Source organism: Gorilla gorilla, chromosome 1, assembly GCF_029281585.2.
Source record: "Gorilla gorilla gorilla isolate KB3781 chromosome 1, NHGRI_mGorGor1-v2.1_pri, whole genome shotgun sequence".
Lineage (NCBI taxonomy): Eukaryota > Metazoa > Chordata > Mammalia > Primates > Hominidae > Gorilla > Gorilla gorilla.
The window spans coordinates 74,158,744-74,176,796 of record NC_073224.2 but is presented as its reverse complement, the minus strand read 5'-3'; the positions used below and the strand labels follow the sequence as shown (position 1 = coordinate 74,176,796).

Here is an 18,053-nt window from a genome sequence, read left to right as displayed (position 1 = left end):
TGTATTTTTAGTAGAAACGGGGTTTCACCATGTTAGCCAGGCTGGTCTTGAACTCCTGACCTCAGGTGATCTGCCCACCTCAGCATCCCAAAGTGCTGGGATTACAGGCCTGAGCCACTGCGCCCGGCCCCCTGACACCTTTTTTCTCTCTACCTTACAGCTTCCATTTTTAAAAGTAATTTCATCCCTATAAACTAAAGAATCTTGGTTTAACTCCTATACCTGCTGTGCTGTCTCAGTAGTGATATTAATAATTCTCATTTCTATTAAAATTTCACATGTTTATTAAAATACATTAATAAATAAAACTACAGTGAAACAAATTAAAGCCATTGGATGTATAATTCCAAAGGAAGAAGCCAAACTTTAAAAGCTTGCATTGCCTGGCATGGCCACAGTGAGGCAGTAGAGGGTGAGAGACAAGCAGCCTTGCACAGTCACAGGGCACATATTTGAAAACAGCGTTGGCTGACCTGGTTTCCAGGAATCCCATGGTCCCTCTAATACCTGGCTTACTTAATGCCTCCAGCCTTCCATTTCTTTATCTGAAATTCTGGAATGCTGTAAACATCAGACAAAATATGGTATTGAAGCAGCTAAAAAAAAAAGTAGATTTAGAATCCTGAGTTGAAATTCTGATCCTGCCATTTTATTCAAGAAGTCAAAAGACTTTTTGACTTGACTAATGCCTACTGTATACAAGTCACTGTGCTAAGTACTGAGAATCAGATAATAATAGCCAATAGTCATGAGGCATTAACATTGTGCCGCACACTTTTATTTCATTCAGTGTTCCCTGTGCGCTTACTCTTATTAACCTCATTTTACAGCTGAGGCTTAAGCAGCTTTCCAAGGTGAATGGCCAGGATTCCAACCCAACATTCCGGCTCCACAGCTGGGACTGGAGAACTGCTTTGCTGTAGTCTGTTCTGCCCCATCTCACCAAGGTGAATAATATGACCCTGACTTTGAAGAGCTCAGTTTAATAGGAGAGCAAAAGCCATGAAGAAAGAAGTTATGGAGGAATACCATATGTGCTACAATCAAAGTAAGAACACTGTCTTAGAATCATGCAAGTTGAGAGCAATTAACTCTGTACGGGGACATCTGGGAAGGCTTCACTGAGGAGGTGATGTTTTTGCTGGATTTTGAAAGTTGGCATTCTCCTCCTCGCACCTCAACCCCCAATTTTTTCTAAAAAAGAGGAGAAAGAGGTGTTCTAGGCAGAGAGAACAGCATGTGTAGCCACAAAAAAAAAAAAGAAAGAGAGAGAAGGGAAAAGTCTGAGAATGAAGGCTGTCCAGGCAGGAGATACATCTGGAGAGGGACTTGGGTCAGGTCAGAGACCCCCTTGTGTGTCAGCATTAAAGCTGGACTTTATTTTAGAGTCAAAAGTGAACCGCTGAGGGGTTTTAACGCAGCCACAAAGTGCTCAGATCTGTGCTTTAGAGCTGAAGACTGGCACAGTGTGGAAAATGAACCAGCACAGGGAGAGGCTGGGGTAGGGAGACCCGCCGGGAAATTGTGGTATCTGATTGGAGAGGATGAGAGAGTCCTCTAAGGAAGCCTTGGTGAGCCTGTGCAGAAGCTGGACCCAACGCATTTGGGTCTGAGGGATTTCGATGCACTCAATACATGCATGTTAAAGGCATAAAGATGGAAGGAGAGCAGTAGGAAAGGGCGAGTGTTAGTACCTCCCTGTCTTCCTGGGTCCTCTGCTCTTCCTTCCCTTATCAGTCACATTCCTCCACCCATCTTTCACAGACTGGACTACCCCATGGCATAACTGAGTTCAGATCCCCACTCTGCCACTCACTGGCTGGCTGCCCCAAGCATGTCCCTCCCTCTCAGAGCTTGTTTCCTTCTCTGGATGGTAAAGTGTTCAGACCCACTCCACAGAGCTGTTGTAAGGACTAACAGAGCTCAGGGCCTGCCACGGTGTTGGTCCCTGTCTTCCTTCCCAGGCCGTTAATTTCAGGATCCTCCCTGGTGTCACCCACAGAATCCCTCCTTAGATCTGTGCTTAAGATGTGATTTCATGGGGCTTTCTACCCCATGTTCCTGAAGTCTGATCACTTTACTCAGACTATCAATAGGGAAGAAATAAAGGTTCATTTAAGGTCCAGATCTGTGTATAAACAGATCATTCAACAGAGAAGAAAACATTTTTTTAAGTAGTGGTAATCAGAAAAAAATGAGAGGGATTCAGTAGGATGAAAAAGGAGAACAAGCAGGCAATTAGCAGAGGAAGAACAGATTTTGATCCTTGCAAACCTACCCCCAGGGTCTCACTGTGTCCCCCAGGCTGGAGTGCGGTAGAGTGATCTCAGCTCATGGCAGCCTTGACCTCCCCAGCATAAGCCATCCTCCCACCTCAGTCTCCCAAGTAGCTGGGACTACAGGCATGTGCCACCACACTCTGCTAATGTTTGACTTTTTGTAGAAACTGGGTTTTGCCATGTTGCCCAGGCTGGTCTTGAGCTCCTGGGCTTAAGTGATCCACCCTCCTCAGCCTCCCTCCCTCAGTGCTCACAGGCATGAGCCACCGCGCCTGTCTCCGTACCCCCAAATTCTTTCAAGCACAGCTCAACCCTTATTCCCTTGGCCCACGGAATGGAGCAGCCTCATGTACAGAGTGGCTTCATATACCTCATCTCAGATACTTCTATGAAATTATAAAAAGAATAATAATTTCTTGAATATAAATTACAAAAGATTTGTAATTGAATTTAATTACAAATTACTTTTAAAAGTAAAAATCCTACAAAAGTCACCACCTAACTGATGATGTCTTGCTTCTTGACCAAGGGGTACTGACCCCTGCACTGTTACAGGCAGAATTGGGAATGGCTCATGCCGAGTCCCAGCCAGGTGGGCAAAAGATATGGGCTCTGAAATGACAGTGGGCTGAGCCCAGTCCAATCCACACAACAGCCCAATACAAGTGGGGCTGTCACGAGCTTAAAAAGTCACTGATCATAGCAGCCTCGTTAGAACCTATCACTTCTCTTGACTCTGGCATGTACCAGGTGAACATCGAGCTCTCCCTGTACTTCTGCCTGTGCCATGGAAGCTTACTCGCCTGTCCTGTGGAATTCCCAAAAGCCAGCTCCTCCCCAGAGCCCTCCACAACACTTCCCCTTTTCCCCTGACCCACACAGCACTTGAAGACAGGATGTCATATTTGACTTTTGCTTTTATTTTATAAGAATATAACATGCTGAAACAGGAAAATGGGGATTGCAAACATCATTCATATCTAGGAAACCAGCTCCATTTGTCACAATAAATAAATATTTAAACAGTGAGGAGTTCCTGACAGGCTCCAAGAGGTTCCCAGCACATTCAGAGGTACAGTCTGGTAGAGAAAGGGAGACAGTCAGGCTGAAACCCCTGCTGAGACTCTCCAGTAGAGGCAAACTGAAATTACAATAATAAATAACAACAGCACCAACAATAACAAAAACAATGTTATGACAATCACAGAAAACCAATGATACAATACACTTAAATAATCTCCTGGAGGAGCTCGTGGTACAGAGAGAACAGTGTTGATTATCCTGGGCCACAAAGGGGCTGCCCTGGGTAGTTCACTTCCCCAGCCTGGGCTCTGCCGCAGGAGTTCCCATCAGGAAATGTTTGTTCGGTGATGCCCTGAGGTGACAGGCAGGTTCTGATTATCCCCAGTCCTGCCCTTCGAAGCAGCCTCTGCCCCCAGCTTCTGCACACTAAGGGTGCCATGGTCCTGGGCCACCTCTGCCCACTCCAGTGTTCATCTCACGTCTGCAGGAAAGAAACACAAGGCTCCCCTTCTATCTCGGGGCATCTCTTTTTGCCTGTTCTCATACCACAAAAAACACTGGCTGGATTTCAGCAGGACTCTCAGGGACCGCCAAGAGACTTATTTCCTAGGATCCTTTTCTGCCTCGTTCCACACTGCGGGGCATGAGAGCTAGAAAAGCCACTCCCCGAGGCCTCCACACTTTGTTCTCCTGGGCCCTGCCTCCAAGAGACAGCACGGAACTCAGAGAGGGCACATCCAGGAAGAGGCCCCAGGGCGGGCCTGCTCACAGGTGGACACTGCTGCAACACAGGGTCAGGGGCCACCTGCAGGGGGCCACCCAGAGCACTGAGCTGGATTCAAGTGAGCCTCCTTTCAGGGCTCTCCACTGACTTGGAAAGGGCTCACAGGCCGGTGTTTGAGGTATAAATATCTCGCATGGGGCAAGAGTCACATCAGCTTGCTGGCCTTGACATGACTGCAAGGCTGGACAGACACACAGGAGTGTTACGAGGTACAAGCTAAGGGACTCTGGGCTAGCCCAGAGGCCAGTGAGGAGGGCCAAAGGGGAAGACTCCACATCCAGGGTCCCTTCCGTGCCCAGAACAGTCTGGGAATTAGGAAAACAGGATGCGATCAGAGTCAACTGAGCAACAGGCAAAACAGCTGATCTGGATGTCTTTCCTCCTCTCATTTTCATGGTTCCCTTTATCCACATGTTTCCTAAACCACACTAGAACACTTCCTTCTCCGGTGAGAACGAGAGCCAGTGCTAACCCCCATACCACCTTTTTGCCCCACAGAGAGCCCCACCAACCCTCATCATTAGCCCTTATTCACAGGTCCTGGAAGTGGGCGGCTCCTCTCCAGCATGAGTCCCACAGTATCTGAAGGAGAGACTGCTGCTTCCCAAACAGGCTGCTGGAGCGCTTTTTTTTTTTTTTTTTTTTTTTTTTTTTGTCCTCTTGCACTTGCTTTGCAGAACCTGCCTCCCACACAGGGGCAGCCACCTCGGGGATGGGTGACTCAACCTCTCTTCCCGGCTGGCTTCCTCACTGCCGTGGAGAATCAGGTGTGTGAGGGCTCGGCCAGGCTGCAGCTGGACAGAGTGGCAGAGGCGGCTGAGGCTTGGGCAGCCAGGTCCCGGTAAGCGGGCGACTTCAGGAAGCGTGGGTAGGAGTCCTTCTCCATCAGGGTACGTGTCTTCCCCTGAGCCGCATCAAAGCATGTGGCTGTGGCGGTCTGCAGGTTCATCCTCGTCAGCTCGCGGGTCTCATGGTCAATGTTGACCTGCGGGAAGGAGGACACACACAGGGTGAGTTGAGGAAGAGGGTGGGCATGGCTGAGGGAGGGCCAACGGCAGGCTGGGCATTGGAAAGAGCACCAGATGCTGCATCAGGAAGTAGGGGCCCCTGAGTTGATCACTAGCTTTTCAGCTCTGGGCTTGTACCCACATCTGATCCAGTGTCTGTCCTCCAATCTCTCAGAATTAACATGAGGATCTTTCAAGAATGTATACAAACGCAATCCCCTTTCACCCTTTCTTCTACAGCAACCCTGCTTCAAGTCGCTATCAGCTCTCCTGGGATTTGCACCAAGGCCTCCTACCTGGTCTCTCTGCTACCTTACCCCCCACCCCTGTGGTTTGTTCTCTACCCAGTCGCTACAGTGAGCCTTTAAAAACCCAACTCAGTTTGGTAGCACCTCTGTTGTCTCCTCATGTCTTTCAGAGGAAGAGCCAAAGGGCTTGCTGGGCCCACAAGGCTCCCCAAGCCCACACCTGGCCATCCTCCTCATGCCTGACCTCATCTCCTGCTCTTGCCCTGCTCTACACAGGTCCACTTGCTCATCCGTGACTGTGACAGGCAGGCTCTGGCCATTGCATTTGCTGCTTCCTGTGTTGGAATGTTCTTCCCTCCCTGAATTCTTTCTTATCTCTGTTCATATGTCCTCACTTCCCTTTACAGAATGGAAAACCTTACGTCTTCCCAGGCCCTACCTCTGGTACTCCCTGTCTCTCATTTCCTGCCGTATTTTTATGAGTGCATAGCTCATCACCTGGCATATATTTGTCTAGTTGGTTATTGGCATCTTCCCCCATTCAAATTATAAGTTTCATTAGGTAAGGGACTTTGTGTGGTTCACTGTGACATACGCAGTGACTGTAACAGTGTCTTGAATATAATTGGGGCTCAATACACCTTTACAGAATTATGTGGAATCAATCAGCGGTCAGAAAACAAAAATAAGGTACAAAAGTAAGGCATTACTCTTATCTCTCCACCAGGTGGCGCTGTGTTCTTTAGCAAATGTAGCTGCCATGCGTTTAGCGGCCAGGAGAGAAGGTAGACAAAAAAATCACAGACCACAGACCAGCAGGCCTCAGGCAGGTCAGCCTGGGGACTGAGCCAGGTTACATAAGGTCCCTGTGCTGACCTTGTCTCCCCAGTTGGTAAGTGTTTTGAGCCTCTAAAAACGGATGGGTTTATAAAGGTGGGTATGGACAGAAGCCAAGAAACCTGCCAACACATCCTGCCCCATCATGAGTCTTAGGGTTAAGCACCCAGGTGTGGCACTGGGCCTGGCTTTCCTAGTCTCTGGTCACAGAAGCCCACTCACCCCTGTGCCAAGTAAGGCCCTTCTACCTCTACACCTAGCCCTTCCTCCCCACTAGCCCTGATTCTCAGAGGGGAAGGAGCAGGCAGGGTCGTGAGGATTCACTGGGCATATGGGGGCTCTAACCTCTTTAGGTGCCTCACTGCAAATGAACTCCTCAAAGATCTGGTGTGCCCTGGAGGCCAGCTTGGTAGCTGATCGGATCTTCTTGAACTCCTCACAGGCCAGCCAGAACTCCAGGTTCTCCTCACTGAACTCTGTCTTCAGGAAAGCGTGGAAGGCAGCCACTCCATCTGGGGTTGCGGGAAAGAAGAGGAAATAGGTCAGCCGGAGGGACAGCAGGGAATACAAGAAGAAAGGAAAGCAATTGCACTTAATGGCTCTATTTTTAGAACATAATTTTCTTGAACAATGACCTGCCTTTATATGTTGAATAGCGGCTGGCACACTAGGGGATCATTATTATTATTATTACTACTACTATTATTCTGCCCAGGCTCTCAGCAGTCCTGGGGCTGGCTCCAAAGCACATGAGTACACACGTGCCACCCAGAGACAGACACAAAAGGCTCCTACTCACTTTTACTGCTCAGCAGCAGGTCGAACGACTCTCTCCACCCCAGCACATCTTCTGAGAAGTTTCTACTAAAAGACAAAAAGAAAAAAAAAAGAGTTAAGAAAAAAAAATCAACAAACCAAAGCATAGTACAAATTCTAGCCAGAACTCTGATGGAAAACTGCATAAAATTCATAGAAAGGCTTGCTTGGTGATTGCTGAAGCTGACACCTCAAACTCTTAGTTGGACTTAGGGTAAGCAGTAGCGCTTTCTAGAGCACAATTCAGCAACCAGAAATCAAAGCCAGGGACTCTTTAGTCCTCAGTCAATATCTCTAAGCCTGTCTCGTCTCTGTCCAAAAATTATTTCAATTCCCCTGACTCTCAAAGATTTGTTTTGTACACCTTCCCAAGGAAATAAGGTCCTCATAAATACAGATTACATCTACACATAATTCCAGAGTTTGGTACAGTTGATAGCCAATATGAAAGAGTTTCTAGGCAAAGGTGCATGCTAGAAAACTTCAAGTGGTCTTGGATTCTGTCCTAGCCCTGGATGCATGTGCAATGAATCCCGAGGTGGGAGAGTCTGGGAACTAGGCATTCATGCCCTGTGTGCCCTCATCCGTGGACGGACTTGGAGCCCTGGAGCCACCTACCCACTCACCCATGAGCCAAGCAGTCGTAACAGACCAGCAACAAGTCCCACTAAAATCTCTAGGGAGGTGTTGCCAAGGTCCACTTAGCGTGTCCTGGCTTCTCCTTGTATTTCCCTCCTCATGACTCCCTTCCCACTCCCTTCCCTCTCGGAGCCCTGAGCTGGTCAGCAACACTTACTTCTCTTTGCTGTGTTTACTGCCCCACTCGAACTTGCCAGTACTCCCAGTATCGCAGCCCAGCTCTGATTTGTGAAGAAAGATCCCCAGACGTGTCTTGAACTCTTTGGCTCTGAAAAACAAATCAGGAACATGAAAGCATTCTCTCATTTGCTCAGCCAGTGTGGAGAGGTTTATGGGTCCCAGAAGAGCTCTGGGTGGCGCCACCCAAACTTTAGCCTCAAGAGTTCCTGGAAACTCTTGGCTGTCCCCAGGCCAAGAGTGCTTCTCTTATCAGCATCATCAACCCCAAAGCAACAAAAGCAATGTTTGAGCTATGCTGTGGTAGGTCTTACACTTTCTGGGTAATACACACGCTGCATATATGGGCTTTTCCCTAAAGTCACATTGATCTCTCTTCGTGCCTGTTGATTCAGAAAAGAACTCAGCATTCTTTTCAGAAGTATTTCTGAACTGTGTGGGAAACTGATTCCTGCCTTCATCTTTACTTTTTCCTTCCCAGCCAGTAACGATTGGAAGCTGTTGAGTAGCTCTCTGGAATACGGACACACCCTCAACAGTGGGAGCCCCCACCCCCACACACCCCACAAAAAAAAAAAAAAAGATCTCCCTGTCTTCCAGGGGCAGAGGAGGCAATGCCCCTAGCTCTGGTCTGAGGAATGAAAAACAAATGCTTAAGAAATGGGCAGGCTCAGTGCTGCCTGGAAATGTCAACGTGGCCTTCCCGCAGCCGGGTCGTCAGCAGGTCACCTGAGCACGACTGCAGTTTGTCAGAGGATGGTGATGGCAGCAAGCCGCGGGCCCTTGCTTCCCTTCCCCTTGCTTTCTCCCTGCTCCTGGAATCTGAGCACGTGGCATGAAGTGCGCCTCTACCTCTCTACTCAAGCCTCTAGCGCCCCATCCCCGCGCCCACCCAGGTCCCCAGGCCTGCCGCTCCACTCCCTAAGAGTTGGTGGGACTTCCCCCAAGCAGTTGGACAACCTCCTCTTACCTCTCCAGGCAGGTGGTGGGGAAGGCGGCCAGGGTGCGGCACATGGCTGCAGGCGCAGGGCAGCACGTAGTGGGCAGGATGGTGGCAGGCTCCAGGAGGCTCCGCGAGCGCCAGGAAGCAAAGGCGCGGTAGCAGGTGCTAGTCAACTGCGGTTGGGTTTAGCAGGCTGCAAGCGCCCAGACTGAGCCGCCGCTGCTTTAATCCCCTCGGAGGAGCGGGGCGGGGCTGGGCACTGCTGACCAATCGGAGGGTGGGGCTGGGCGCTGAGAAGGCGGAGGCGGGGCCCGCAGCCAGACTGGGCCGGGTGCAACTTTCGCCGCAGCTGGAGCACGCGGAGCTGCACCCTCCGCCCAGAGGACGCCGCGTGTGGAAGGAAAAGCGGCAAGAGAATTGGCACGGGGATGAGACGTGCACACCCAGTTTCCTAGGGAAAAGTACCTGCCGACCTCTAGTAACAGCAGGAAAGTCACGCAGCGGTGTCGTGTTGAGAGAGTTTGCACGGGGGTGGTGGGTCTGGGAGGCACACAGGGCTTTCTTTGATCGCAGGCAAGTCTGAGCCTGCTGGGTCCTGAAGGACAGGCGCACAGGGTGCAAACCTGGGCAAAACAGCATCTGATTATACTGATAAGTACCCTTTACGAGGCTCTTACCCTGATGGACACGGGGCTAAGTAAGCTCTTCTTCATCATCATCTCCATTTTATAGATGAAGAAACCGAGAATCAGAAAGCTAAATAAACTTGCCCAAGATCACAGTTGGAGATGACAGACAAGTGGAATAGGGATGAGTAGTTTATTGAACACCTACTATGTGCTAGGCACATAAGTAAGACTTGCTCAAAGTCTTAGTTATTAAATAACTTGCTCAAAGATGTGCAGCTAGTAGATGTTGGCTCCAAAATTCAAATGTGAATTTACCATTCTTTTTCCATTGCACACACACACACACACCCTACACACACACACACACACACACAAAGGTTAGTACCCGGTCACGGCTATACCTGTGGACGATCCTGGGTTTAAGCAGTTAATACCTTATTGTCTCCATCTCTGACGTAAAGGTAATAAATGCCCTGCCTCTTGCCTCATCTTCCCATAAAGGCATTGGGATTGCTATTAAGAGGCCGTATGTGAGGTTAAAAGTACAGGGTCTGGAGTTAGATTTTCAGGTTTCAAGTCATGGCTCTGCCAGGTGACCTGCTGAAGACCCAGCTGCAGGAAGGCCACGTTCACTGTTAACTGGCTACTGATGGGAGACTAGGCAAACTGCTTAACCTTTCTATGCCTCCATTTCCTTGTCTCTACGAAGAGAACAACTGATTTCATAAGGTGGTTGTGAGAACTAAATAAATTAATTCTTAGTCTGAGTTCCTAGGAACTAGACTCAGGTAGACACTTGCATGCAGGAGGTTTACTGGGGAGAGTTATCAGAATTAAGAGGGAGTAAAGGAAGCAGGTCTGGGCAGAGGGAGGAGTTGAAGGCCATGCCATTTCAACAGAGACCCCAGCTGGTTCCAAGGAATGCCCGGAAGCTCAGCTGGCCCTTTGGAACTGTCCACTGAAGCAAGAGGACAAGGCCCTGGTAACCCCATAAAGACCATTCATTGCATACAGCTGCCCAAGAAGACAGCCTAATCTTAAGGCAGTGCCCTTTGTCAAGAGCAATTCCCGGAGAGAGACTAACACCCTGGGAAATGATGATCACAGTCCCCAAGACAGGATCTGGGTGGCACCGCACAGCATCCGTGACAACATATAAGGTGCTTATATGACAGTGCTCAACATGTAGTCAGCACTCAATAAATGTTATAATAGCTTTCAGTTTTACTTAATAGGGATACTAGGATTGCTAGCAATAAGGAAAAATAGTGAGTTTTTTGTGCCTCTTGGAATACAGTATAGGCAGTGTATACTGAGGCACTCTTAGTTAAGTATACCTGAGGCACTCTTAGTTAAGTGTACTGGAACAGGAAATAGCTGGAAATTGGACCCTATCTCCCAATTCCTGAACTAGTACTTTCTCCTGCTCTGATAAAGAAAGCAAAATAAACGGTGCCAGGAGCAGTGGCTCACGCCTGTAATCCCAGAACTTTGGGAGGCTGAGGCGGGCAGATCACCTGAGGTCAGGAGTTCGAGACCAGCCTGGCCAACATGGCGAAACCCAGTCGCTACTAAAAATACAAAAACATACCCAGGCATGGTGGTGGGTGCCTGTAATCCCAGCTACTTGGGAGGCTGAGGCAGGAGAATCTCTTGAACCCAGGAGGTAGAGGTTGCAGTAAGCCGAGATCACGCCATTGCAAAAAAAACAAAGGCATTGATGCACAGTGCACAGACCAGCAAATCTGAGAGCACAAAGCTCCCTACTCTAGATGAACGGCCCTCTCCGAGTTCAACCTGCCTCTTTGTTGCCATGGTTACCTCTTCAGTTTCCAGGCAGAAACTTTTTGAAGTTCACAATTTATCCCAAATTCTCTTCCCAGCAGGTCGGTTCATATCTGCAGTTTCGGTAATGCAGGATGACTCGACAGTTGCTGTAAATCCAGCAAGTTGAGCTCGCTTATGAATTGCACTGGCTTGGACAAAACCTGACCTCATTTTTGCCCAGCACTCCCAGAGCAGATGTGACCTCTTTAATGGATGGCAGCATGGGGGCACGCTCTGCACCCTGGGTCATCTGGGGTCAGCAGTCTGGGCAAAGCCGTAGTCAAGATTAAATGTCCCACAGCATCCCAGCCATATTGCCTTTCATCTCCTTCAGCTCCCAGCCCCCAGCACTACCCTTTGCATGGAGGCAGAAGTGATTTAGGTCCTCCAAATTCAATCATCAATCTACAAATACATATTTCTTATGAATTTACTATATTCCCAAGTTGGTGGGAAAACAATAGCTTTTAAGGCTCTTCCCTGAATTCAAGGACCTTATAATTTAGCTAAGGAAATAGAACTGCATGGTGGGGAGCAGGGAAAGTGAAAGGAAACTATTGTTTGTCACAGAAACAGATGTCAAGGGAAGAGGCTGATTGGAAACGGTTGACAGTATTGAAAAAGAAGTGATGGAGCAATGGTAGCCAGTGAGAAGCAGAAGAAGTAGGAGGAGGCATGAAAGTGAAAGAAACAGGAAAAGCTCTTATCATTTGCAGGTGCAGCAAAGGTGCAGAAAGACTAAGGAATTTATTAAATGCTGCAGAAGCACTTAGGGTTGTGGGACACAATTGGATGCCACTTTTAGATTTAAGAGCGTATCCTGAAGCAGCTGAATGAGGAGGCAGTGATCATCTCCAGCAGAAGTGAAATAGGCAATCACTGGGGACATTTCCCAGCTGGTTCATGACAAAAATTTTGGGCACCCTCTCCTCCTGGGTAGGAGAAGTTGACCAAATTCAGCCTGGTTGTAGGAAATGACTTTTACTATGATTAATGATTACTGTTTAGGGTATTGCATGCAGCTTGCTTTGCTGCTATATTAGTCCTCTCTGGTTTCTTCTTTTCCCTCCCTCCCCACTTCTCCCAAACCTAGACTTGGAGGATGATGTCTAGACTCCTCTGTAAGGCATCTAAGGCTCTAACCACTTGGTCTCACATCCTTTATACACCCTAAATTCCAGCCAAACTCAGCAGTTGGCACATTATCCTGGGCATCATGCTGCCTTATACCCACAAACCCTTGAGCATAAAATTCTCTTGGCCTGAAGGTCCTTCCCCTTCCTGTACTACTCAGTTAAAAAAATATTTTTCAATAAACTGATTTTACTTATATATTGAGATACAATTTACATATAGTAAAATGCACAAATCTTAAGAGTACAATTCAATGAGTTTTGACAAATGTATACACCCATGTAACCAATATGTAATCAAGCTGTGGCTTCCATCACTCCTCATGCCTGCTCCAGCAAATTTCTCCCCTAAACAGAGGTGACCACTAGTCTAAGTCCTAGAACCATACATTGGTATTGACTTTTCTTGACTTTTCTACCTATTTTTGAGACCTAGCTCAACTGCCTTCTATTCTCTCATACCATCCCTAATTCCTCCTCCCTCCCCCCATCTGCAAGCAGAGTTGGCCAGGCCTCCTTTGAGCCATCCCTGTTGCCCTGTACTGATAGAATCAATGTACAGTCTGTTTCCTCTGTGCACTCCTGGAGGGCAGGGACTATTGCCTTGGTCATCTTTTTTTATCTTCAGCCCCTATCACCATGCTCAGTTCTGCATATGTTCCATAAATGTTGGCTGGGTAGATGGCTTCTGTTTCAACACAAATAATAAAAGCTAACATTTATCGAACACTTACTATGTGCCAGGCTCTGTTCTGTATGCTTTGACTTGAAGTATCTCTTTCAATGCTCACAATTACACTCATAAGATGAGTAATATATTTTCCCCATTTTACATTTGAGTAAACTCTGTTTACGTTGAGTAAACAGAGATTGGTTAAGTAACTTGCCTATGGCCACAAAGCTATTAAGTGGTCGAGTTGGGTTTTGATTTCAGATAGTCCAACTCCAGGACCTGGGTTCCTAAGCAAACACTACGTCGGCTTGCCGTGTGGTATTTTCTAGAACTCAGAAATGGCTTGCTATGAGAAGAATGAAGCACATCCTTGGGGAATCACGGCACAATGTTCCAGGCCATCCTTCTGTCTTCTGCAGTTTTGTTTCCTTGTATCCTCTCTTTCTTGCTCACTCCATTCCTCCCTCCCCATTCACATTTTCCACTTCCTGTCTTTGCCCTTAGCTGTGATGTCGTCACAGGCTCTGGATTTTTCTGCTGCTTCACTTCCCAGTCCCTTGCGTATACAGTTTCCGAGTATGGCTGTGGAGAGTCCCTTTCTCTGCTCAAGTCCCTCTGTTAGCATGTGGGTTTTTATATCTCTTTTTCAGGAAAACTCAGAATTCAGCTCTGTGTTCCCCTGCCACACTTTCCAGCCCATGCTGTCCCATCTTCCTTTGCTCATGGAAAAGCCTGGTTCCCACCTGGGAGGGAGACCAGGGGCAGCTCCCAAAGTCTTTGGGATGTGTCAGAACCCAAGACCTTTGTTCCTCCCCATCCTCCTGGGAACCTGAGAGCTGGGGGATGGCGCCTGGCCCTCTGAGGTTTATGCTTTCTTGGTTCTCACATGCCGGCTTGGCCCTTCCCAGGCCCAGATCTTAGTGTTTTGTGGTCTGAAACCTGTGAGCTTATCTGCCTGACTGTAAGGTCCACTTCACCCCACCCTATAACCCGATAGTCTACCTCCCTCCAGGCTCCCGACCTCTCCCTGCCTGCCAGCGCCCAGCTTCTTCCACCTCTCCCTGTGCTCACCAGCCCATGCTGTCTCCACTCTGCAAACCCCTGCCCACCCCTGCCATCACCTTGCTGCATTCCCTAAAGTACCAAGTAAGTCATCAGTAATAAATGGGCCCATCTCACCTTAACACTTCCATTTCCGAAGTAAGAGAGTTACCTAAGAAGCCTGAGTTTCTAAATGTCTTCCTCTTTCCCACCATACCTCCTCCTTGCCTTCTTCACCTTTGTCACAAAAGTCATTTTTCTGAGAGTATCTAATTTCCATTCACTAAGACTTAGAAATAAGGCTTATTAGAATCTGCATTTTACTCTAATGATTTTCCAAGACCCTGAGAAGCCAGTCAGAATGAAAGATTAGAGGGTGGAAACATGAGGCCTGGGATTTGCAAATGACTGAAAGGTGATGTTTATATTTCCTGTCCCCTAGTCCTTTGCAGACTGAGGATGGAGCACATTTTTATTTCAGAACTGGAAAGTCAGACAGGCACAGCACCCCAGATGGTGCCTCTATCTCTAGAAGGAAATAAGCACCAGAAGAAATCTAACAGGTGCCACCCCTAATCTGGGAGTAGAGGAGGGATTCTGACCATTGCTCCCCACACCATATTCTCTAACCAAGGCAACAGCCAGTGCTGATGTGTAACATTGTGGGCAAGAGGAAAGCATTCTGCTCTTTGGCCTAACTGTTGTGTCAAGAGAACGGGGATATAGAATAGGTGAGGAGAAAACATTGTTTTACTCTCAAATATTGTGTGTGTGTGTGTGTGTGTGTGTGTGTGTGTGTGTGTGTGTAGGAGCAGGGAACTGAAAGACCTTCGCAGAGGAGAACCTCTATGAGTGGCCAACCACACTCATTTCTTGGAAAACTCAACATATCAGACTACCTGTGTTTCCAGAGACATTCAGTGTTCTCTCCTCCATTCCAAAGCTGCCTTTGAGATGTGGATGCTTACTTGGACAGGTCTAAAATGGCCTCAGGGAGGTCTGGAGCCCAAATCTCGGTGCCTAGTGCAGTGTCTAACACAATAGAGACACTCATTAAATAATGAGTGAATGAATCCCACTCCAAACATGGTGAATATCCTTGGAGATTAACTGTCAACCCTGCCTGCCCCAGATCCTCCAGATTGCAGGCATTCTCAGCTAAACTTCAGCCAGTCAACTTTCTGGAAATGGGTCCCAGGAGGGCTGAATTATGCAGTGAAACTTATTACTCTGCAGCCCTCTTACACTCCCCTCCCCCTGTGGCTTGCAGTCTCCCAGTGCAGAGCAAACTGGAGCAAAATCAGGGAAGGGTCAAGCAGACATCAGTGGCTCCAGAGCCCAGCTAGAGTCGGAAGCAAGACACCAAACACACATGGCACCTATGCTGACTCCACCTACCCCTCTGTAGGCCTTTAGTGTGAAAAGCCCCCAGCTTACCTTGCCTCCTTCCTCTTCCTCTCCTAGGTATTCCAGAGCAGCATGTACTAGGGAGAACCCGGCTCTGTGTCAGACAGTAGGACGATTTCAGCCAGCTTGGGAGGTTGATGTCTGGTCTTCCTCCAGGCCCTGTCTTAGAGAAAAGGAAACTACTGTTTTTAGGGCCCTCCATGATCCAACACTGGACTCAGGGCCTTACAGATGCCACCTGTACAGAAGGGGAAACAGACATCGGTGCGTAAGTAATCTCCCCACAGTGACACACCTAGTAAATGGGAGTGCCAGGCTGGAAACCCAGTTCTATCCACAAGGTCCAACCCCAGGGCTATTCAATGCCTTGTCCCCATGTTCCCTAGCCTCTGAGCATCTCTCCCCCTGGATCTTGGCTGCTACTTCAGGCCATTTCTCCTCCTTGTTCTAGTCAGAAATTTCTAGGTGCTTACCTAGGCCACAGATGAGACATAAGGACCCCAGGAACAGCAAGCCCCAACATGTGAATACCACACACACATGCAGAGATGTCAGGTCAGAGGCATGGGAGGGGCTTTGTCATCTCTTGGGAGTTAAGGACCTACTTTCTGTGGGGTACCTCCTCCTCCTTTGAGTCACCTTCCAGGAGTCCCCATGTCAACAGGGAGAGTAGGGGGTGGGGGTGGGGCAGTCTGGTGCAGGGGCACAGAAGAAAAACCATTTTATAGGAAAGCAGGGGAGGCTCAACAAAAGCACCAACACTAGCTGTAATGTGGCGACAAGTTGGAAGGGATCATGCCTCTCACAATGTGCTCACAACACCTGAGCAGAGGGAGAAACGTGGTGTGATGTGTGGGCAGCTGGGAGGCTGGGCCGGCAGAGTGGCGGCGGGGGAGGAGGGCCGGAGAAAGCAATGGGAACAGGTGGTCCTTTCACAAGCTCCCAGGCCCTCAGCCCCTGACACAGCAGCTGTCCTACAAACAGGCCCAGGTGGACAGAGAGAAGAGCACAGCAGGGGGTGCATGATGTTTTTGCAGAGATAGAAATGAGCTCTCCCTAATAGGCCCCACACATTTGAGCAGGGGGGCACACGCGGTGAGCTGTGTGACTGAGCCTGGGTGAGCCACACCTCCTCCGCCAGCCATCTAGCTGTAGTGCTGCTCCAAATGTGACCACAGGGGAACTTTCTGGATCCAAGTCCCCAGGAGTCCCAAACACCCTGGCTGCAGTAAACACAATGACAGTCACTAACAACTGGTGTGCACACTTCCACTGTGCTCTACATTTATGGCTCTTACAGTCCTCGTCTCATTTAATCCTCACACTAACCTCTGAAGAAGGTCCTCTGACCATTGTTTTACAGATGGGGAAACTGAAGCATAGAGAGGTTAATGGAGGAAGAGATAGAAGGATCGTGCCATGATTTGGTACTGGGTCATCTGACTGTCCATGCAGTTAGCTACGCGTTCTGCAGACTTCCTCCATCCCCAGCTCCCACAGTTACAAAAAGTTCTTTCCTGCTCTGAGTTCTGAAATACTCACATTCCCAGCTCCAAGAGGATTCCCAAAATGAATGTTTACCTTCTCTTACAGTTCAGTCTGGTCTTCACATCTTGGGAGGGGTTAGAGGGGGCAGAGGAAAGGAACTTTAGCTGCCTAGGTGCAGTTTAAAGAGGGTCTAGGTACTGTGGCTCTCAGCAGCCTTTGACCCTGGGGCCACTCTCTTCATCTTATGGAGGACAAGGCCTTTGGTTCCCTGGAGGTTCACTGAAAATCACCGACATGAGGCAGATTGATTAATAGGATAAAAGTCACACAAATTTATTTAATGTGAGTACACATGAGCCTTCAAAATGAAGACCCAAAGACACAGGGGAAATTGTCCATTTTTATGCTTGGGTACAACAAAGTATGGACAGCCATGTAGAAATATGATTGAACAAAAAGGGTATGATCTAATGCTAATAGACTGAGTGGGGAAGCCACGCAAGGCCTGCCTGTCTGGATTCTTCTTGGCCTCTCTGAGCATGCATTCCTCTGTGAACCCAGAAAATCTGAGACAGCTCTCAGTCCAGAAAGTTTATTTTGCCAAGTTTGAGGGCCAGCCTGTGACACAACCTCAGGAAGTCCTGATGACATGTGCCCAAGGTGGCCGGGGCACAGCTTGGTTTTATACATTTTAGGGAGACATGAGACACCAATCAATATATGTAAGAAGTACATTAGCTCTATCCAGAAAGATGGAGACAACTCAAACCAAGCCCCCTACCTTCCAGGTCACAGGTAGCTGACAGACAGATGGCTGCATTCTTTTGAGTTTCTGATAAGTCTTTCCAAAGGAGACAATCAGAATATGCATCTATCTTTGTTATCTCTGTGAGCAGAGGGATGACTCTGAATAGAATGGGAGGCCCTGAGCGGTTCCCAGCTTGAAGGGGCCCAAGATATTTTCTTTTCACACCTTCCTTCTGGATGTGGGGCAGGACCCTCTCTGGAACAACGTAGAACAGATCATTTCTTTATGGTCAGTTTTTACACAGAAAGATGAAGCGAAAATTAGAGTAATGATTTTAGGTTTCATGGCTGACTT

At 48.4% G+C, this 18,053-nt stretch overlaps 1 protein-coding gene across 2 annotated transcripts; it reads right to left on the bottom strand.

The window, feature by feature from the left end:
* Positions 1 to 3,178: 3,178 nt before the first annotated feature.
* On the bottom strand, positions 3,179 to 9,015 carry RGS16 (regulator of G protein signaling 16). 2 transcript variants are annotated; one of them, XM_031002792.3, is made up of 5 exons: positions 8,781 to 9,015; positions 7,791 to 7,901; positions 6,978 to 7,039; positions 6,524 to 6,690; positions 3,179 to 5,071 (listed from the first exon to the last, which is right to left on the bottom strand). In XM_031002792.3, the coding sequence occupies exons 1-5, from the start codon at positions 8,822 to 8,824 to the stop codon at positions 4,850 to 4,852; spliced, it is 606 nt and encodes a 201-aa protein (XP_030858652.1). In that variant the 5' UTR covers positions 8,825 to 9,015; the 3' UTR covers positions 3,179 to 4,849. The 2 variants fall into 2 exon arrangements, with proteins under 2 accessions (XP_030858652.1, XP_055234012.1); XM_055378037.2 differs by having other exon boundaries at positions 6,978 to 7,042; positions 8,781 to 9,009.
* Positions 9,016 to 18,053: the final 9,038 nt, after the last annotated feature.

Excerpts from the sequence above, each read along its gene's own strand:
- RGS16 (XM_055378037.2), bottom strand. The coding sequence starts at position 8,824 with ATGTGCCGCACCCTGGCCGCCTTCCCCACCACCTGCCTGGAGAG. Across the intron at positions 6,691-6,977 it reads CCTGCTGCTGAGCAGTAAAA|ATGGAGTGGCTGCCTTCCAC; the intron begins GTGAGTAGGAGC and ends CCGCAACCCCAG. Across the intron at positions 5,072-6,523 it reads GCAGTGAGGCACCTAAAGAG|GTCAACATTGACCATGAGAC; the intron begins GTTAGAGCCCCC and ends TCCTTCCCGCAG.